At 37.0% G+C, this 21,029-nt stretch overlaps 1 protein-coding gene across 2 annotated transcripts in view; it reads right to left on the bottom strand.

Annotated features, from left to right (window-relative positions):
- Positions 1-5,188, bottom strand: part of ulk4 (unc-51 like kinase 4) — a 91,695-nt gene extending 86,507 nt beyond the window's left edge. The window contains exons 1-9 of one of the 2 annotated variants that reach the window (XM_059340189.1): positions 5,123-5,188; positions 4,954-5,008; positions 3,218-3,358; positions 2,739-2,838; positions 1,830-1,969; positions 1,571-1,733; positions 924-1,025; positions 657-740; positions 445-520 (exon numbers count right to left, since the gene is read on the bottom strand). In XM_059340189.1, coding sequence (XP_059196172.1) covers positions 445-520; positions 657-740; positions 924-1,025; positions 1,571-1,733; positions 1,830-1,969; positions 2,739-2,838; positions 3,218-3,355 — 803 coding nt within the window. In that variant the 5' untranslated portion in view covers positions 3,356-3,358; positions 4,954-5,008; positions 5,123-5,188. The other variant, XM_059340188.1, reaches the window with a different exon arrangement.
- Positions 5,189-21,029: the final 15,841 nt, after the last annotated feature.

The raw sequence follows: 21,029 nt of genomic DNA, 5'->3' as shown, positions 1-21,029 counted from the left end.
GTTGCTGTCCATTTTAATTTGAGTAAAGATAATCAGAATCAAAAATACTTTATTGATCCCTGGGGGGAAATTGCTTTGTTACAGTTGCTGCTGTATGCGAATAAAATAGAAAGTAATTCTCTAAATAAAAAGAGCTGGATATGTTTTATTAATAAAAGTTATTTTTTAATGGACAGAAGAAAATTCGACATCAAACAACTTTTTGACATTTATTTCATTTTGTTTAATGACAATTTAAGCAGCATTGTAATGTTACGATAAAATACGGTATGTAGCAAGGACAATTATTACCTATGATTTAAAATTCACAGGATGGATGTTGTATTATAAGAGTAAGAGCAGTAGAGAGTGTGGGCTGGACCTGTGTGTGTGTGTGTGTGTGTGTGTGTGTGTGTGTGTGTGTGTGTGTGTGTGTGTGTGTGTGTTTGTCTCTATGAACCTGACCTCATGACTGGGTTTTTGTTGAGCAAGCCTTTTAGAAGATTCTGGAAGTCCTCACTGGGAGGACTTGCTGAAAGCACTGTAACAAACAACACAGCACACACACTTTAGAGACAATACAATAATGAAAAATAAATTAACCACTCTATAATAACAAAAAGTATATCATATCATATAAAATCTAATTTGTCTGTAGTTGTGAGACTGTTAATTACCTGTTTGCCTGGGAGGTGGTGGTTCTTCATGTAAGATCATGTTACTCATTTTAGTGTAGCTATCATAGTAGAATGGAGGTTTACCTGAGAAGAAAAAACAGTTTGGGTTTAGGTTTCCAACACAGTACACTTTACAGTACAGTACAATACTAGTATAATACAGTACAGTACAGTATAATATCTTTCAATACTCTAAGTAATACAGTACTCTTATTCTGTTTCTTAATATCACTGTGTGTGTGTGTGTGTGTGTGTGTGTGTACGTACCAGCATACATGTAGAAGAGTATACAACCCAGAGCCCAGAGATCAGAGCTCATACTGGTTTCTGTTCCCTGTAAAACCTCTGGTGCTGTGTAAGTTGGAGGACCTGAAAAAATACACAAATATGGTAATGAGGAAGGACAAAAATAGTAAACAAAGACATGCAGCCTTTTCATGAAAAAGGGCTGTTGAGTTTTAGTCAAACTGTCCATTTTTGCTATTATTGGTCACTCATTATGTGGTAAATTGGTAATCAATATGTTGGCTAATGTCAAAACTTTTTTAACATGCTCTCAGCTTCTACTTCCTGATATGATCACCATGTCATAATAACACCTACTCCATCCCTGTGTCCTGCCTTCTGCCCTTCTGAATTTACCAAGGTAACCTAAAATATATCTCCTATTGTTGCAAAACCAGCGATTAATTCGCTGACCACTAGTTTCTTGAAATCCTTTCCAGCATGTTCATGTGTTCTGCAGCTGTCAAAAGGGATCCCCCAGCATATAAAAGCTTCAACTGGCTCCACCAAAACATTGCACATCTTTGGAATCTCTTGACTAATCTACTGGCCTGCATCTCCATTAATAAACAATGCAATGTATATAGGACCATATATAGGAACATGATCAAAATAAATGTTAATCTGACCATGTAATATTTTCCTTGTGTTGTAGAAATTCTCCTTGCTGTCTCCTTCCCCTGTCTCCTCAGACGTAGAGAGCAAGGTAAAGATATCCTCCAGTGTCTCCCCGTCTGCCCTCGACAGACAGAAGTTCCCAAATTTCAGAGTGCCACTACCATCCAGCAGGATCTACAGGCAACAGAAGGAGAGTTACTGTATGTATATGATAATTAAAATATGCTATTATACTGTTAGTCCTACATTCACTTGAAAGCAGATACAAACCTTAGCAGGGGTCAAGTCAGAGAAAATTATTCCTAATTCATGGATGTGCTTCAATCCTTTGACCAAATCCCATCCAAAGCTCCTCACCACATCTTCTGACAGACATCCATCATGACCAATTACAGAATGCAGGGAACCACCTGATAGGTAGGTAGATAGATAGATAGATAGATAGATAGATAGATAGATAGATAGATAGATAGATAGATAGATAGATAGATAGATAGATAGATAGATAGATAGATAGATAGATAGATAGATACACAGACAGACACACAGAGAGACAGAGAGACAGACAGACAGACAGACAGATAGATAGATAGATAGATAGATAGATAGATAGATAGATAGATAGATAGATAGATAGATAGATAGATAGATAGATAGATAGATAGATAGATAGATAGATAGATACACAGACAAACACACAGAGAGACAGACAGACAGACAGACAGACAGATAGATAGATAGATAGATAGATAGATAGATAGATAGATAGATAGATAGATAGATAGATAGATAGATAGATAGATAGATAGATAGATAGATAGATAGATAGATAGATAGATAGATAGATAGATACACAGACACACAGAGAGACAGAGACATAGACAGACAGACAGACAGATAGATAGATAGATAGATAGATAGATAGATAGATAGATAGATAGATAGATAGATAGATAGATAGATAGGTAGATAGGTAGATAGATAGATAGATAGATAGGTAGATAGATAGATAGATAGATAGATAGATAGATAGATAGATAGTATCAGTTTTAAGCTGCTATGATATGCATGTTTTATTCCTCATCTGTTGGTGGCAGAAAACCAGCAGTTATTGCATCTAATGGTTCGGGGTGTCACAATTCTTGGGAAGTTTCAGGAGTGTAAGATATAATTACTGACCTGTACAGAGCTCCACTACCAACCAGAGGTGGTTACTTGTCTCATACCACTCGTAGAAGCACACTATGTTCGGATGATCTAGATCACGGCTGAGACGTACCTAACAGGACAGAAACAAGACAGGATTAGATATACACAGCAGGCAATCTTTATTGCAAAGCTCAAAAGCAAAGCTAATTGACAAGCAGTATCCCTATGATATCGGGACAGTTTGGCAGACAAAACTGAGGGAAAATTAAACTGGAAAGAGGGTCCAAACCTTTGATGTTTAAGTGTAATGCCGTTATGGTTATTCTGATGACATCACAGCTTATTTGAAATGTAGGTCAATAGAACTTTAAATATTATTTAAATTATTATTTAATAGTTGGAGATTTCAGACCTCTTCGAGCTTCACAAGCAGCTTAATTATTAACATCCATTTTTTTGAATATTACAGATGTTTTAAAAGGTTTATACAGTTTAAAGAATGATCCTACATGGTTTGTGATCTCAGATCTCTTGGCTTTGTCGGCGCGGATGATGGCTACATAGTTGAGATTTCCCTTCCGTCTTCCTTTATAGACAACAGACCTAGACCCGGCCCCAAGTTCCTCATACAAGATGAAGTTCTCCATCCCCTGCAGAAAAGAAATAAAAGGTCTGAAGCCACAATCCTTAGACACTTTATGAAGTTGAGTTAAAAAAGAGAATAGACAGAGTAGAGTTTGTCATCAATGAGCAAATTTGGGAGAATAATAGCAAACAAAACCGAACATAAAGTATTTTACAAACTTATATCTTTATCATAAATTTCATAAATGTCCAGCAGAAGAAACATGGTATTTTGAATGTATTGTTCATAATTATTGTCACAACAATTATTACATTTTCATAACCTGAAACCTGTTCAAGTTGTCGAATATGGTTTGACAATGACATCAATGACATGTAAATGGTATCATTGATTGATTTTGTCAAGGGTCAAATAAATAAATAGGATAAACATAATGATGTACATAAATACTGTAGATTGTTGAACAATAAATTAACATACATAAAGGTGCTTTGGATCTGATAATTTACCAAATGGTGAACTTGCATTTAGCATAGGCTTACATTTTGCCAAAACAAATGCTTGTTACAGTTTAAAGGGTTCCCTGTAAAATTTGACACCACTTTAACTGACGGCTTGATTTGAGAGTCATAAAGGGTTTTAACTTTCAGCCAGCTAGGAAATATAGCTACAATTATATTAAATAGGCATGTCTGAAGTATAGAGCTAACTTTAAGGTGAATATCATATCAAACGTCAAATGTTAAGCTAGAGAGAGCAAGGGCCGGATTCACAAAGCATTCTTCAGAAGAAAATGCTTCTTAAGTGCCTCCTTTTTCTTAACTTTGCCCTGAAGACAAAATTTAAGAAAATTTGGTATTCATAAAGAAATTCTTATCTGTTCTTTAGTTTTTTTCTTAACTTTCTTCTTAAGTTTTTTCCTAAGATAGAACTTGAGAACAAATGAGATTCTTGAAAACAAAGTTCTTAGATTTATTCTCATATTTCTTCACAACCAGTCTTAAACAGCTACAGTGAAAAGGTAAGTCTTGATTTGTATTTACTTTACAAATTTGTATAACATTCATTTGATTTCTTTAATATTTAGTTTAGCCCTAGACAATGTGTTAACAAATGTTGTTCATTGAAGTTGGTCAGAGTAGTTTTTTGTGACTGTATCACATAAAGCATATTTTGTCAGTTGACATATAATTGAAATGTCCTTTCAGTCTGTGTGACATGTAGACCTATTCCTAGATTACACTACAATGTACTCTTAGTAAATCAAGGAGGCAGTTGTTGTATTTGATTCTACTTTAATTAATGATCTAGTGAACTTAAGTTAAAAATCTAAGCACGTCCTAAGTGATAAAAACTAAGAAGTTCCTAATAAATACGACAATTCTTAAGAATTCTCTTAAGTTTTATCTTAAGAGCACTTTTGTGAATCCGGCCCCTGGTACTGAAACATTATGTGATCTGGCAACAGCTAACGTTAGCGTCTATTGAGAGGCACAGGCAGTTTGTGATAAGACAGTGCTACTGTAACACTTACATTAAAAGTCACGCAATTACATGAAAACTACGTGCAACTAAACACAAAGTCACCAAATATGTAACGTCAGTTGATAATATGTCTTATATTCCTGACACTTACTATAAAACTACAGTAGAACTTACCTCTTCAACCGCCAGCTGTTTGTTGGCGGAAGCGTGATGGGCAGCCTAACTCCAACTGGAAGAGGGAAGTTTGGAATTCTTCAAATAAAACAAAAGCGGAATCTAGTCGCCGAAATCATTACATGTATATAAATAAGTGTCTTAGACTATATGAAATATTTTCACATACACACGATTCATGAAAAAGGTTGGTAGTATTGTAAAAGTTTTATTGGTTTTATCTTGACCCTCTCCACATGGTATATTCCAGCGTTGCTAGGATACAAGAGCTCACACAACAGACAGCGCATGGTCAAAGCTCAATACAGCTCAATCACCATCAAAACTATTTTAAACTGTATTCTTGTTACTAAAAATGTCCATCTTTTGTAGTACTAGAACATTAAAATGTTGACTACTACTCCGACCTGCCTGCTATAAAGTTTTATTTCAGTCCATAATTTCGATCCCCCATGTTCACCTCTCAATATGAATGTACTCTTGCCACAAAGTTCTATTACGTCCAGAGCAAACAGTCCTCCTTTACTGGAAAATGCCATTAGTTCAGGATTTGATTAAGAGAAATTGAATAACTAACATATGAGCATGGTAATTTAAAACAATGAAGCCCCCAAAACTAGATTTTGACTCAGGATCTCATCCACATCCCCCAAAAATTCCTAATAATTTTAGAAATGTGTGCATATACAAAATTTAACAAGTCCTACAGATCAACATGCATGTGACTAAATAAATAAACAAATGCTCCAGTAGTTGGGAACACTGTCCCAGATAATTTCAAATGATATGTAAATGCATTTGTGAGCTTAGGGTTGTCAGGATATGGCCATTGACCTTAATCATACATGGTTCTCCAGTGTAGATTAGATAGAACAGCATCTGCCAAGCAGTTTTTCTCCATTGTATTAATGAAACATAAGGCCTGATTTTGAGAGTAATGAAAATAAAATTTGCAATAAGATTAAATGTAAATAAATTAATAATTTAAATGTGTCTTCAGTTTGTGTACTAGTCTATCATTGGGCCATATCAACATGTGCCTTTGTCTGGTTCAAAGACACGTTTAAAATCATCAAATCCCTGTGTAACTCCAATGTATTAAACTAAGCACAATGAGACCTGGTCCTGCTGAATGGGAGAACACACAGAGAAGGGGGCAGGGGACAAGCTGAAGGAGGTACAAAGAGAACTTTAAAATATTGACTACTCCTCCTACCTGTCTGCTATAAAAAGTGTTCCTTATATTGACAGCTCTATTTGGCACCTTACAAATAGCAATACATCACAATTCACGACTGTAATTCTATTGTATTTCAATTTAAATCTGCAAAGTAGGCATAACTAATGACAAAAGTTATAAAATAATTTGGAGTACCATATAGTCACCCTGTTAAAATAATAATCCCCTAACTCATTTTTTCAAGTTTTGCAGGAAACACAAAAAACTTCACCAAAAGTGTAACATATGACATTTATCGATCATTTCACTCAAAAAGGATGTAATAAAGGATGGCTATTGGCATAGTAATAATACTGAGTGTACATTATGTAACTTAAGAGAAATAAATGACTTAGGCAATTTTTTGAACATGCCTTTGTGACTTAAGTAAGATATGGTAACACTTTATTTTGAAGGTGTCTACATAAGAGTTACACAAGCCTGTCAGAAACATGACATGACAAGTATCATGAACATTAATGACACTTTGAAGTAACATTAATGCTCATGATACTTGTCATGTCATGTCAAGTCACAAATGCATGTTGAAAAAATTGCCTAAGTCACATTTTATTTTGACTTAGGCATAATAAATGCACTTAAGTCACACACTTGACATAGGCCATTATCTTAAAGGGGTAAAATCACATGATCTGATCAACTGAGGATGTAGGCGATTTTACCATAGGTGGCCGGCGTCATGAGGAGATGATTTAGGCAACAAAAAAACAACTATTTTGACAAAAAATCACTTCGTCGATTATTTAAACAGTGTGACGATATTTGTAAAGTAGCAGGAGACGGAAGAACCAAGTACCCAAAAGTTCTAAATGTACTTAGTTACATTCCATCATCGCTATAAATGCAGCCTTTCTACGTTACGACAAGCAACTAAATTGCAGGATAATTAACTGTAGCTCTAGTAGTTGTGCTCACTGGTCTGTTGGGAAGCAGGAATCTATTGTTGGGCCCCTATTGACTGCATTTACATGTAGATGAGACAGTGGGAAACCTCGGAGCGCTCAGAACTGAAAATGATAAACCCCCTAGCCTGTAAGGCTAACTAAAGATGCTAAAAAATACCATTTCCGGAGACCACTTTTTATTCTACAAAATAAAATAAAAGACTAAATTAAATAAAAAAACTTAAAAAAATGTTTTCGACTACATTTATTTGTTTATGTATTCCAATTCTCATTAACAGCACCGGTGTGAGTACTAATATTGCTCGAGTCTAAACAATTTGCTTTTGTATAAATACATAAATACATGTGATGAACACACATTTAAAAAGTAAGCTGTTTTAATGACTGGTTAAAACTCAGCCCTTTTTGTGTGGTGTTCATCTCGCACAGCCAGGATACTCAAATTCATCAAGAATCTTATGCTTATTGACTAGATATATAAAAATTAATTGGTATCTGGCGTTGGCCAGCAAAACCACTGTACTGTCAACATTAGTTAATTCTGTGTGTTCGGTGGACAGTAGAAAAACACTTGACTGTCACAGATAGTGTCCTTATTTACCGGAAACTGGAAATATTTAAGTCTGCGATTTAGATTGGTATTAGTGTTTAGGCTTTTATTTTGTATGTGTGTATTCTTAAATTACCACAATGACCCTGTTTCCTTTATGTTTAAGGACATAAAGAGTTTCTAATTCTTCTAAACAAGCTCAGCAATGTGCAAATGATTGAATAAAACACACCGGCTACTATGTCTCAATGATCAAAATGTTTTTCTTGCCTCCATTGTATTATAATATACTGTAGTTTTCATGAGCTATTTTTTCCATGCACTGTACAGGCAAAAACAAAGTTTACAAACTAGTCTTTTATTTTCTTAAGTGTCACCCGTTTATCTTTATAACTAATAATGTGTACTGTTAACTAAACAGACCACAAAAAATAAAAGTAATGTAGTGTAATTTATTTTGGAATCCCTCACACCGGATACAGATCCATCATTTTTCTACCTTGACTTGGTTCTGCTCAGCAGCTTTTGTTTCCATCAAGCGTTTCAGTAACCCCTGCGAAGGAAGCAAAAAAAACTCCTGAAGTTTAGTGAACAGACACAGGGCTGACTTGGATTTACATCTTCTGGTCTCGTCCGTTCACTTCATGTGTTTTTCGCCTGATTGGGACTTGATGCTCTGACACCGGTCTGTTCCCGTGGGGTGCCCCTCAATGGTTGGGGTTAGGACTTAGGTTATGGTTAGGCGTGGCAGAGATAACTGGTTAATGTTTAGGCTAAGGTTAGGGTGAGGCTGAGCATCTCAGAAGAAGACTGTATGTAGAACTAATGTTAGGTTCAGGTTAATAGCAGGTGATATAAATATCGACTGGGAAACGGACTTCTGCACAACACCGGTCACAATTTGGTTCAACCACATTGTCAGACAGCGAGCTGAGTGACGCGCTGAATAGCCTGGACCTAAGCTTCTCTCCAAACGGAAAAAACGGATTTATTTTTGCCTCTTCGGGAAGTCAGCAGGATCTATTAAAGCGGTAAGAAGTCTTTTGAGCTTGTAAAACTTTCAGATTTAAAGTTAGATGATCATAGGGTTATACTGGAGCAGGTGCAGAGTGCAACACGGTTTCGTAAGCTGTAACCGACACTCATGAAAGGGACAGTTATACTATGTAGTGAACTTTACACATGGCACGTTTTTAACCAAATTCCTCCAGTGAAACTCTGATCGTCTCCCTGTCTAATTCATTTTCTCAGCGGTGTAATAGATGGACCATGTGGGGACTTGATCTGATCTAGTAAATTAGCTGTTTTCTGTCCACTGACTCAGAGGTGAAATGTTCTGCCTCGTGAGTTTGTCACAGCGGTTAGTGGGGACCTTTTAATAAGATTGATTTCGCTACGGCTAATCCTATCACAGGAAATCTGCCTTCATTCGTTAAAAGTGACTTAAACCTCCATAAGCAGTCTGACTGATTATCACAGCTACCATACAGAGAACGTGAACACAGTTTTAAAACTATTCGTGCTACGATCATTAAACTCTTTATGTACTACACATCAGTTAGATTACCTTGTTTGTTTTCATTCATTGCAATTATTTTGTAAACTCAAGTTCCCTATTGACTGTCTTCATGTGCAGATACATTAGGCGTAATCATATTTTCTATTACAAACCAATGAAGGAGACAAAGATAATGAGCCTCAGGTTACTTAAATATGGCTTGAGAAGCTACACAGAGGTGTGGATTCCATATGAGAGGCTGCAACACAATATTGATGAATAAATTCAGTGTGAAAGCTATGGAGGGGTCAGTGATTTCTATTTGACCTCAGCTACTCTGCTGAGGAGCAGGGTTTCTCAGCCAGTCCTGGGAAGCTAAATAAGGTTCCAGGTGGTTTTGCCAACAAACGGCACATGATCTGTGGAAGGCCTGTGCACCGTCTCCCTGTCAACACGGTCAACACACACACTTCTGAGTACGGTCACACTAACAGAAGCTGGACCTGAACAGACAGCTCGCATGACCCACAGATAGACAGAGCGACTGACAGATGGGCTGTGGGGGGTGTTTGTTCTCATCTGACCTCTCTGTCTCACTACACACACACACACACACACACACATTCAAAGGCTTTTAACATATGGAAAATCACTCATCACAGTTACAGATTTGTGACATCAGTTTTTCGTTGCATTGCACTTATTCAACAAGCATGACGAGACAAACTGATCAATTGATGTTTTATGTTCTACTCTGTCTTTCATGTACTGATGACTTTCTTTGCAGGGACAGACAAAGTCAAAGGTTGCTTTAATATGTGAGTCGGGCCCTCAATATTAACTTCAAAGCTCTTTTACTGCACACTTATCACAGTTGAGTACTAGCTTTATGGATTTATGGCTCACTGTGTTTCAGTCTGAAAATCAGATTTAGACAATAAAATGTAGCACAAACTGCAAGAAAAGGCTAGAGTGAGCAAGTGTGTGTTCAATGTAAACTGTTTGAGGGGTTAGGAGATTTTATCAGCTGGTTGCCTTTTGGGTTGACTGGCTGATCATGATGGACAGTGGGACTGGACTGATAATTAGCCCACTGATACTACTGTGCTGATACTGCTGCCATCTATAGCAGTAACAATAATGGCACCAGAAAAGTAATTTCGCCACACTGACATTTATACAGCCCTAAAGATTGTAACTTCTGTTACACATTCACTCTACTATATGATAATGGATTGTATGGACCAGTGGTGGACTTTGAAGGGCAGGGGCGAAAAAATAAAAAAAGGGCACATTCTGCACAACATGGGGCCCCACCAACACACCAAAAGCTACGACGCATCATGTATGATGAAATAGACCTCATCCTTTATTACGATTAGCATTAAGTTAAAGGAGATCCAGATCAAAGTAATAAATTATATGGTATTGACAATTAAAACCATTGAACCAAACCATGTAGGGAGGTCTGGAGGCATGCCCCTCCGGGAGAAAATTAGTAAATTTTAAAGTAAAATGCATCAATCTAATCCACTTTGAGAGCTAAATGAGAGCTATCGTTATCCATTGCGGATTTTAGTACCACTCGATGTAGCTGTCAGTCATTGCGACGCCACATGAAAGCAACGCCTCTTTTGCATTCCCCGTTCGTCGGCTACCAAAGAGAGGCACCACTGCACCAGGAGGGCACTAAAAGGGCACTTATTAAGGCACATTATCAATTTTTTTTTGCATTAGAGGGCACATAATCATGTTTTGTATGAAGGGTCACCCTAGAGGGCACACAGTCATTTTTCTGCATGTGTAAAGGGCAGCCAATAAGGCACTTCCTCTCGTTTTCACCACTCTAGAGGCACTTCAGCTTTTTCAACCATGGAGGCACGAGGGGGGGCGGTCGCCCCTCCTGCCCCCCCTCTCAGTCCGCCACTGGTATGGACCCTAACTGACAGATTTCCTAAATAAATAGGTTTCACATCACAACAGCAGTCGTCAAAGTAATGTTAATAAATAAAAACGTCTGCTTGAAACATTTAATCAAACAGCACCTGAAACTATGAATTGGCTAGTGTGTAATTAAGAGGTTTCTGTACACAGGATAATGTTGACATTGCAGTTTTCAATAGCAACCAAGGTTTACTCTACTGATGTCTGCCAGCTTCTAATAACTGGTGATTTTATGGCAGGAGATTTTTATATGCTGTTCGTCTCACCATGGTGACGTTATGGAGGCCATTTTTAACGTTTACACCTGACATATATTTCTAATGACTGAGCAGGAATATGGTAACCTGTCACCCATCTCTCTCAGGGCAAACAGTATCTATAATATGTCTTGAATTTGAGATTCTTGACCTCCTCGCCTGAAGGTTTTCATGGGAAAGCACATTCAGAGGAAGCGGTTTATGGTGTACACAGTGTTTCCTGTGTTAGAGCTCCAGTCACAGCATGTGGCTCACACACAGGTGACCAGTGAAAATGGTGATCCATCAGCATGTCCTTCTATATTCCATTAGCCAGGACACATACACATTGAACAACTCTTGTTAATCTCGTCTGTATGTATCAGCAAACACAACTGAACTGTATGTGATGTATTTCACAGCAAATGTAAAATACATTACATGTAACTGTTTTATATGGATGACTTGTGCAGAATCCAACAGTAGTTTAATGCTTGTAGAAAAATAACTGTAAATGTTTCTATGGCAGACCTTGTTTGTCTTGCAGTTATCTGCTTCTCTCTTGCTTTTAACCCATTGAAGCCTGGATTGCGGATACGTCGTATTGTAGTATTTGTATAAGCTCTCAAATACTTTTTGAATTTCATTTCTATCTGCTACAGAGGCTGAAAAATCTATTATTTAGTAGAAGCGTTGACATTTCTGTTGAATTTCCAGAAAAACTTCAGGTTTTAGGGGGTTATTTTAAAATCGCCCAGAGGTTTTACAGGCGTTTTAGGCCTCAATGGGTTAAGTTACAACCTACCTACCTCTATTCCTCCGTCCTGCTACCAGTCTCTCTCTCTCTCTCCTTACCTCTGTCTTTCCTCCACCATCAGGCCCAGAACCTCTCTGTCATTCTATCTCTCCCTTGCTCTATCCTCCTTCTGATCTGTCTTTTGTGATTTCCTACTTTTAGTTTTTTCAGCAAAACTTTCAAACAGGCAGTGCTGTCACACCACAGACATGCACATCCATCAACCCCTTTTCCCAATTTAAGTTGCTCTTGAAGTAAGTTCTTTTTTTACAGTAGCACAGCACTCTTCAGCCAAGAGGTGCCCTGACATTACATGAAGGGATTTAAAGGATTTCAGAAAGGATGTCTCAACTTCTTTTGACTGATCATGTGACTTGTTGGACTTTTAAATCCCAACAGCTTCCTTCTTCTAATCTCACCTTAACTTCTCTATTTGTCTTCCTCTTTGTGTCTTCTCCCTGTGAAGACTCTTAAAGTGTCACTGTCTGTGAGTAATGGCATCAGATCTCTCTCATCTGACAAAAAGTTTGACAGAAAATAATGCCAATTATTTTGATTACAAACATTTGATTATGTTTTCAAACTCTCAAATGTTTAGATTTCCTGCTTTCCCCAGTTTTTTTTATCATATCAGACTGAAAATCTTTCTAATTTGGACTGACAAAAGAAAATATACAAAGACATCACCTTGCACTTTGAGAAATGTGTATGAGCATTTTTCTCAATTTTCAGACATTTTATAGACCAAAGGATTAATTGATTAATCTGCAGATGAATCTATAATTTAAATAATCATAAGTAGCAGCAATACATGTGACACTGATAGTTCTTTGAAAGTACACACGACAACCACAGAAAATAATACAAATAATATGCAACAATTACTGATACAGATTTTCAATCATGGGTAGGCTAAGCCAGCTAACACATAGTATGATACAAAATACAAACACAAATGTCCCCTGAGTCTCAAACTTCTCCTTAAAAAAATCAGTGGAATGTCTTTATTTTCCAAAATAGAATGTCAGTTTGTAAGCAATTACAACCCAAACATTTCTTGAGTTATGAGTGTCTTTACAATGGCACAAATGTCATAAATGTACATTTAAATATATGTAAAGAAATCCTAAATGCTTACCACAGCCTATCTTTCACGAATCACATTCTTTTAAATGAGTTAAAAAGATGAGAGTGGCCCTCTGGAGCTGCATGCACTAGGGTTGTCACGATACTAAAATTTTCAACTCGATACCGATACTCAGGAAAATATTTGATACTCGATACCACAAGGATAAAAACAAAGACCCCAAAATTTAACAGAAATATTTTTATTAACAAGAAAAATGCAATATGTAAAAATGAACAGAACCACAGGTTAAATATTTATAATAAAAAACAGTTGTGCAAAAAGAAACTGCAACCATGATAACAAGCTTCAGATACTCGATACTTTTGAAAATGAGTATTATATCCGGATAAAACGTTTTAGTATCGATACTTTTTTGAGTATCGATACTTTTGACAACCCTAGCATGCACAGACTATTTGAATATAGAACATCTGTTAGAAAACAGTGAATGATTCACTCACTTGATTTATTACCTCAGATTTTTTTTAGGACAACACTATAGTCTCAATCGCTAGTAAAAAATCTTCTTCAAGACAATTTGATGTTAATAGTTCTAAAAATGGCCCCATTTAGAAGAAAATAGAAGATAAAGAATGATTTGGGGCTGACAAGGCGAGCCGTCATCAGGAGAGAAGCAGAGCAATGCGTATCCACGGCAACGTGTCAATAAAGTTATATATAACCTTACATAGATATAAAAAAGGACGTTTAGCGGTTTGGTCTCATAACTTTGACCACTGTTTTCACTTAATGACAGTTTATTTGAACGTTTTGTTCAGTAAAAATGTCTTGTTCAGTGTTTGGTTGGACTGTTCCGTTTTCTGAGGTAAGAAACATACATTTTGTTTTAGTTTTTTGCTAGCCAAAACTAACATCCCAGTTAATGCTCCAGTTATTGCTAACATGAATTAGCAGCGGCTTCTCTCAGTCGGGTTGAGGTGTAGAGAGGCTGTAGTCAGTGATCAGATCGCTCTCACTCCTCCACAATGTGGTCTGCTCCCCGTATCGGAAACAAGATGGCGACGCAAGATGGCAAAGAGTGTAACGCTAAACTCAATGCTTCCAACGGGCAGTCCACTAACCAATAGGGGACGTCACGGTGACTATGTCCATTATTTATATACAGTCTATAGGTCAAACAGACTGTATTGGAGTATTGATTGCATCCATTGATCATAAAGTGGCTGACAGGAAGGGCTGCAGCCTGGGCTGACCTTTTTCCAGCCTCACTCAAACATTTGGTTTAAAAAAAAAAACTGAACGGTTTAATGCAAATTATATAATACCTTAAATTTGATTAGACTTTTTTTTTTTTTTTTAAGATATTTTTTTGGCCATTTTTGGGCTTTATTGATAGGACAGAGTGAATGGGGAGACAGAGGGGAAGACATGCAGGAAATGGCTCCGAGTTGGATTTGAACCCGGGCCGCCCGCTTACGAGGACAATGCCTCTATGGTACGCGCTCTACCAGGTGTGCCACCGGGAACGCCCGATTAGACATTTTTATATATACATTTCCAACAGTATTTTGCTTTGTTAATATCTTGAATCTACAGCAGGGCAAGCTGACAGAAGGTGCTGGCAAGACTGAGGGACTTTTACATTCCCTGTCCCATTAGAGAGAAAAGAATGGGAGATGAAACTCAACCCAATGACCTAGAGGGAATTAAAGAGAAATCTGAGCCCCAGCTGAAGCTGTCAGGTCGTGACCAAATAGGTTCATGCTGAGAATAAAACCGTCTGCTAATCAAACAGCACCTGAAACTATGAATTGGCTAGTGTGTAATTAAGCGGTGTCTGTACACAGGATAATGTTGACATAGCAGTTTTCAATAGCAACCAATGTTTACTCTACTGATGTCTGCCAGCTTCTAATAACTGGTGATTTTATGGCAGGAGATTTTTATATGCTGGTCGTCTCACCATGGTGACGTTATGGAGGCCATTTTTAACGTTTACACCTGACATATATTTCTAATGACTGAGCAGGAATATGGAAACCTGTCACCCATCTCTCTCAGGGCAAACAGTATCTATAATATACAAAAAACAGAATAACAGAATAAATACACCGGTGCTCTTGCAATGGGTAAACAGTGAACTCAAAAGAAGAAAATGCAGGCACTCTGGTGGATTGGTGGAAAAGTTAAAAACCCTTTATTTTAACATGGGTTACATATAAAAAACACTAACGCGTGTCGGCTTGCGCCTTCCTCAGGGTGTATGGAGACCAGAGACAAAACCACATTCAATTATAGGGGGATTCAGTTCAGCTGTGGCTCCTCAGGTCTATGCAGTGCTCGTCTCACCATGGTAACGTTATGGAGGCCATTTTTAACATTTACACCTGACATATATTTCTAATGACTGAGCAGGAATATGGAAACCTTTCACCCGTCTCTCTCGGGGCAAACAGTATCTATAATATGTCTTGAATTTGAGATTCTTGACCTCCTTGCCTGAAGGTTTTCATGGGAAAGCACATTCAGAGGAAGCGGTTTATGGTGTACACAGTGTTTCCTGTGTTAGAGCTCCAGTCACAGCGTGTGCCTCACACACAGATGACCAGTGAACATGGTGATCCATCAGCATGTCCTTCTATATTCCATTAGCCAGGACACATACACATTGAACAGCTCTACTGTAAGTCAGAGTGCTCTTAATTATCAGCTGTTGAAAGTAAGGAAACCCCCTCCAGCAAGGACAACCTTTGCACTCAGCTGCTTAAAAGTGCTGCAGAGGCATGGTTTGTGAATTAATGTATTGACTATTAAAGCACCCAGCAGCAGACAGGCTAATGTTTTAAAACTTTTGGGCCAACAGTGAGCTGATGATTTATACATTTATGGACTATAACATTCAACAGTGGACTCAGTGGTAAAGTGCAGAAGGGTGTGTTTCCAAGCCAGAGTGATCACTAGATGGATAATCACTAGGCGACATGAATGAGTTGACTGGTAGCAGCATCTTGATCAACAGATGGTAGATTGGATTGTGGGTATTGTGGTTTTAATATGAAACAGGTTTTCTGCAGCTAGACTGCTCATTTACCAGTATGATTACTTTGTGGTTGTAGAAAGAAATTGATTTTGTCCAAGAGTCAGTAAGGATCAATCCACTGAAGATTAATCATAATTCTGGAGAACTGAATGAATGTTGAATCACTGCTATACTACATACTCGCCATAAAGTTGGAATCATTTTGTTTTCAGACACAATCCTCTGTTAATTGTGGTTTCATTTTCATTGTTTGGAATAGGCTAATTAATTACATTTTGAGATGTACACTTTATCTGTCAAGAATAAATCACATTGTCACAATCATTTCATGAAAAGAGGTTGAAAAAAATTGATTCCAACCATGAACAGATTCTAGTGCAAAAGCATATGATTTAATGTGGTAAAATCATAATGTTAAAGCTAACAGATTTTAAAATCTTCCATTACACTTTTCATTATAGATTTACATTATTACATACATGATGTGTTGTATTCTTCTCAAATTAGTCAATTTTTCAGTTCGGACCTCTGATAGCTCAGATATTAATTTAAAGATGATAAACATGAAAACTATACACCTCGGTACTGTTGCAGGTTTTCACAGAGCATCAAGCATACTGTCATAGTTATTGCTGCATATTTTTGTATCTGTGACGGTCATAACATTGCAAAAAAGTTCTGCATTCATGCATATTTTGTTGTGTGATGATATGAATATATATATATAACGTAATGAACCTGGTCTCACAGGAATCTGTGAAATAGCCACGGATTCGCTTAACTCAAAACCCGTGGAATAGCCACGGAATAACTAAAATTTCCGTGAAACTGACACGGATTTCGCTACAATGCAAGTTAATAACAGTCATATCCTGTGGCTATTCCATGGATATTTTGTCCTATTGGTTTGTTCCAAGTCAGTAATCACTTTGTATGTTGGAATAGCCACGGGATATGACTTGCATTGTAGCAAAATCCGTGTCAGTTTCACGGAAATTTGAGTGATTCCGTGGCTATTCCACAGATTTTGAGTTAAGCGAATCCGTGGCTATTTCACGGATTCCTGTGAGACCATGTTGAACGTAATTGAAAGTCAGTATTATCGGCTGATTTAATTGGTGATTATGTATCAGTTATGTTTCTTGGCCCTGGAAACCCATTCAGTTTGAAAATATATATGAAAATAAGTATGGGCCTCATTAGATGCTTGGTGTGTGTTTTGGTGTATCTAAAGTTTGAGAGATTATAAGATGTAGAAGGTCTTATGGAGATCATGTTACACCAAACATTGAGCTGGCCTGACTTAGTCTTCTTCTGGGTGATGTTCGATGTGGATGGAAAGAGTTTTTAGTGACAGAGGTTTGGGTGTTGCACCAGTGGTTTTCCTTCAGCAGCTGAGAATGAACGTCTGTGGTCTCTGTTGTAATGTCCACATTGTTACAGTTGAAAGCACAGCAAGGAGTGACTCATTAACAGAATGCATTGAGAAATCATCTGTGGGAGCTGGAGGGATATATCATTATTTGACAGTCTTTTCCCAGGCACTGGACTAACAATAAATACTTGCCTGCACTGTAATAAATTACTCTGTAGTCATTTCATTTCACTTAATATATTTGTTAAATGTATTAAATATGAAGGCATCCTTGATTTTGAGGCAGTTGTTTAAGTAACTTTAATATAAAAATGTTTGAATATAATCTTTATGTGTATATAATTCTAAATCAAGAGAATTTTGAATGAATCCAACAAAATAGAATTAGTCCGTTTTTAATTAACAGGCACTTCCTGTTAAGTTATTAACTCAACTTGTTACGTAGTTAGATTTAATTAATAATATTGCGTGCAATCTGTTGCCTCAATTTTATTGAGTAGATATTGTTTATCTTTTTTTACAGTGTGTGCACTAGGGGTCATAAAGAATGATTGTGACTCTACTGTACCCTTAGGACTCAAATCATACTGTACTTCATTGAATTTTCCAAGTGAATCAGTCCTGATGCTAATAAAGGGGCTTGACCCCCGGTCCTGAGTTTCTAAGTGGCTTTTCCTCCTCAGCACATCACCTGCTAAATGTTGTCTGTGTTTGTATGTCTATGTCATTACTCTATCCTAGTTCAATTCAATTCAATTCAACTTTATTTATTGAGCACATTTCATGCACAAGGCAGACTCAATGTGCTTCACAATGGATATACATAATTACAGTTAAAAAACAAAACAAAACAACAGAAAACAAGCAAATACAAACAATTAGAAAAAATCTATTACAAATTAATTGAAGAGTGCAGGTAGACAAGCTATGCCATATTCACCATATACACACTTACTTACTCACTCACACATGCGCACCCACTCCCACAACCACACGTAAACAGTTCAAACAAATGCTGTTGAAAAAAGATTGGTTTTTAATCTGTTTTTAAAAATGGCTACTGATTTGGCATGTTTAACTGAGTCAGGCAGGGTGTTCCACTTTCGCTTCAGTTCACAAATAAGTTACATGAATTACATGAGTTACATGTGTGAAACTTCGGAACTTAAAAAAAAAAAAGAAAGAAAGTGGAAAACAACACTTTGACATAAGAGAGAAATTACTATTGTTGTTGTACTGTGGTTATTAGGCAACAACTCCATCAGCCCATTGAAATCTACTGCTTCCTCTAAACTCAACCCAACCCTGTCATTGTGATCCTGCTGGAGGACAGTACAGGGTGGGAATGTTGTGGCCATAACACATTAGATCCTGGTATTGCTGAGCTGTAACTTTAGTACAGAACTGTCTCGTCAGCTTCATTGCAATTATAATGGCATAAATCATTTAGGGACTGGCTTTGAAGTAGTCCTGTTTTAAAGAGCTGCAAATACATTTGTTTTTTGTTCACATGCTGTGATTCTGAATAGAGTTTCAGGAGTTTCATTTATAGTCCGATTAGATTTCCAAAACCCTTAAAAATCTTGTTTCTAACTTTCCAGCCCACTGCCTTTTTGTTTCAGTCATCAGAAGTCTCCTGACCTACAGAAGAATCACGTCATTGCAGCCTGTCATATGTTCTGCACTGACTGTATGATTTGTTGTCATTAGCAACAGTGTTTGGATGTCCTTCACTCCTAAATAATGGAAACTGCGTGACCTAAATACTCCTCCCCATAAGGCACCAGATCTGACTCAATATGTCTAAGAGGAGGCTGGGTGGAAAAGACAGATGAGTGGAGATAAATACAGGAGACAGAAAGATGGTATATACATGTAGAGAGGAGAGAATACAGAATGTAGAAACACAGGAAAAACCACAGCTGTGTGTTTTTAATGATGATAGAGAGTCCAGGTTTACATATCAAGCAGCTTGTCTTGAGTTTGTTTTGAAGAGTTGGCTATTAATAGAAACTTCGTTCCTCTTTAATGCTGGGCTGGCAGCCTGCTGAGTGATATGATGGTGCTGTCCTTTTGTCCGCCTTTTTAGTTTGTCGGCCAGGTTTTTTGTATCATATATATAAAGTGTTGTTAATATAGTGTCCTGGTGTATAAAGAACCACAGAACCAGCTTCTCAATAAAATCAACTTTAAATTATTCCAGTATATATGATTTTATATGATTTTTTTACAGCCATATTGTCTACTGTATCTTTAACATATATGATATTTTACTGAATTATATGCTTCATTATACCCACACCATCCATTAGATACTATTCACTGGTTTGTTATTGCATCTTCTCTGTGCCATTCCATTAGAAAATGCAGTAAATTATATAATACTTTAAAAAAAAATTATATATACATATATATATATATATATATATATATATACAATTTTTGTTTGATTTTTGTCATATACCACCATAAACTGAGTATTTTCCAGTTTTTGACAGTTGATCAATTTAATAAGTTTTGTCTATTTTTTGACATTTTATAGACAATGATGATGAATCTTTTGAACAGAAAATGTGGCAGATATAATCAATGATGAAAATAAATTTGCAGTCGCAGCTTTTATTGACAGAAACAACTTGTTCTAATGTATTATACCACAACTCACTATCTTTACTGCCCTCAAAAACATAGTCCTCTTTAAATCCTTCTGACACATTGTCAACAAACAACATCATATTCTTCTCAAAGATATGATTCATAACAGGGCTGTTGTACTGGATTTTGCTAATTACACATCCAATAAGCTGCTAACAGTGTAAAGTAAAGACATGTCTATACTTATCTATGCTTCAGCATGCGTTCTGTTTATGAAGCAGTCAGCCATCATGCGAATGAGGCTGACACCATGTCTATAAATACAACCACTAGCCGTCATGTGAGTGAGAAAAAGAGAGAGGGTGGCTTCAATTAAATTCACTCTCACTTCTGTTATTAGATGTAATGTACATAAGAACATGTTTGCAAATATTAAACTAATGAGTGTAAATTCAAGTTTATAATGTGTTGTGTTCATTCTTCTTGCTGTATTTTCTATACATTGTTTAGCATCTAGCTTGTGATTTAAAACAATTATTTATATTAACTCTTCTCCTGTTTGTCCAATTGTCTCTCCCCTTTCTTCAGGTATGCAGTGAATAACCTCTCTACATTCAAGTCTGTGGTTCTGGTTTTCTGACTCCCACCTGTCCTGTGCTCGAGACCCCCTGACTGGTTTTGTCGGCTCCAGTCCAACAGTGCACTTGAGAGAAATATAAATTGGTTTCGCCTCATTACTGCTTTGGCAAGTCCAAGTTTTCTCCATGGCTGGTCATGTTTTAAATCGGTAACCACTCAGCGCCAAGC

This window comes from Centropristis striata, chromosome 8 (genome assembly GCF_030273125.1).
Source record: "Centropristis striata isolate RG_2023a ecotype Rhode Island chromosome 8, C.striata_1.0, whole genome shotgun sequence".
NCBI classification, from domain to species: domain Eukaryota; kingdom Metazoa; phylum Chordata; class Actinopteri; order Perciformes; family Serranidae; genus Centropristis; species Centropristis striata.
Note: the sequence above shows the minus strand (reverse complement) of the source record. Positions and strands in the feature narration are given on the sequence as shown.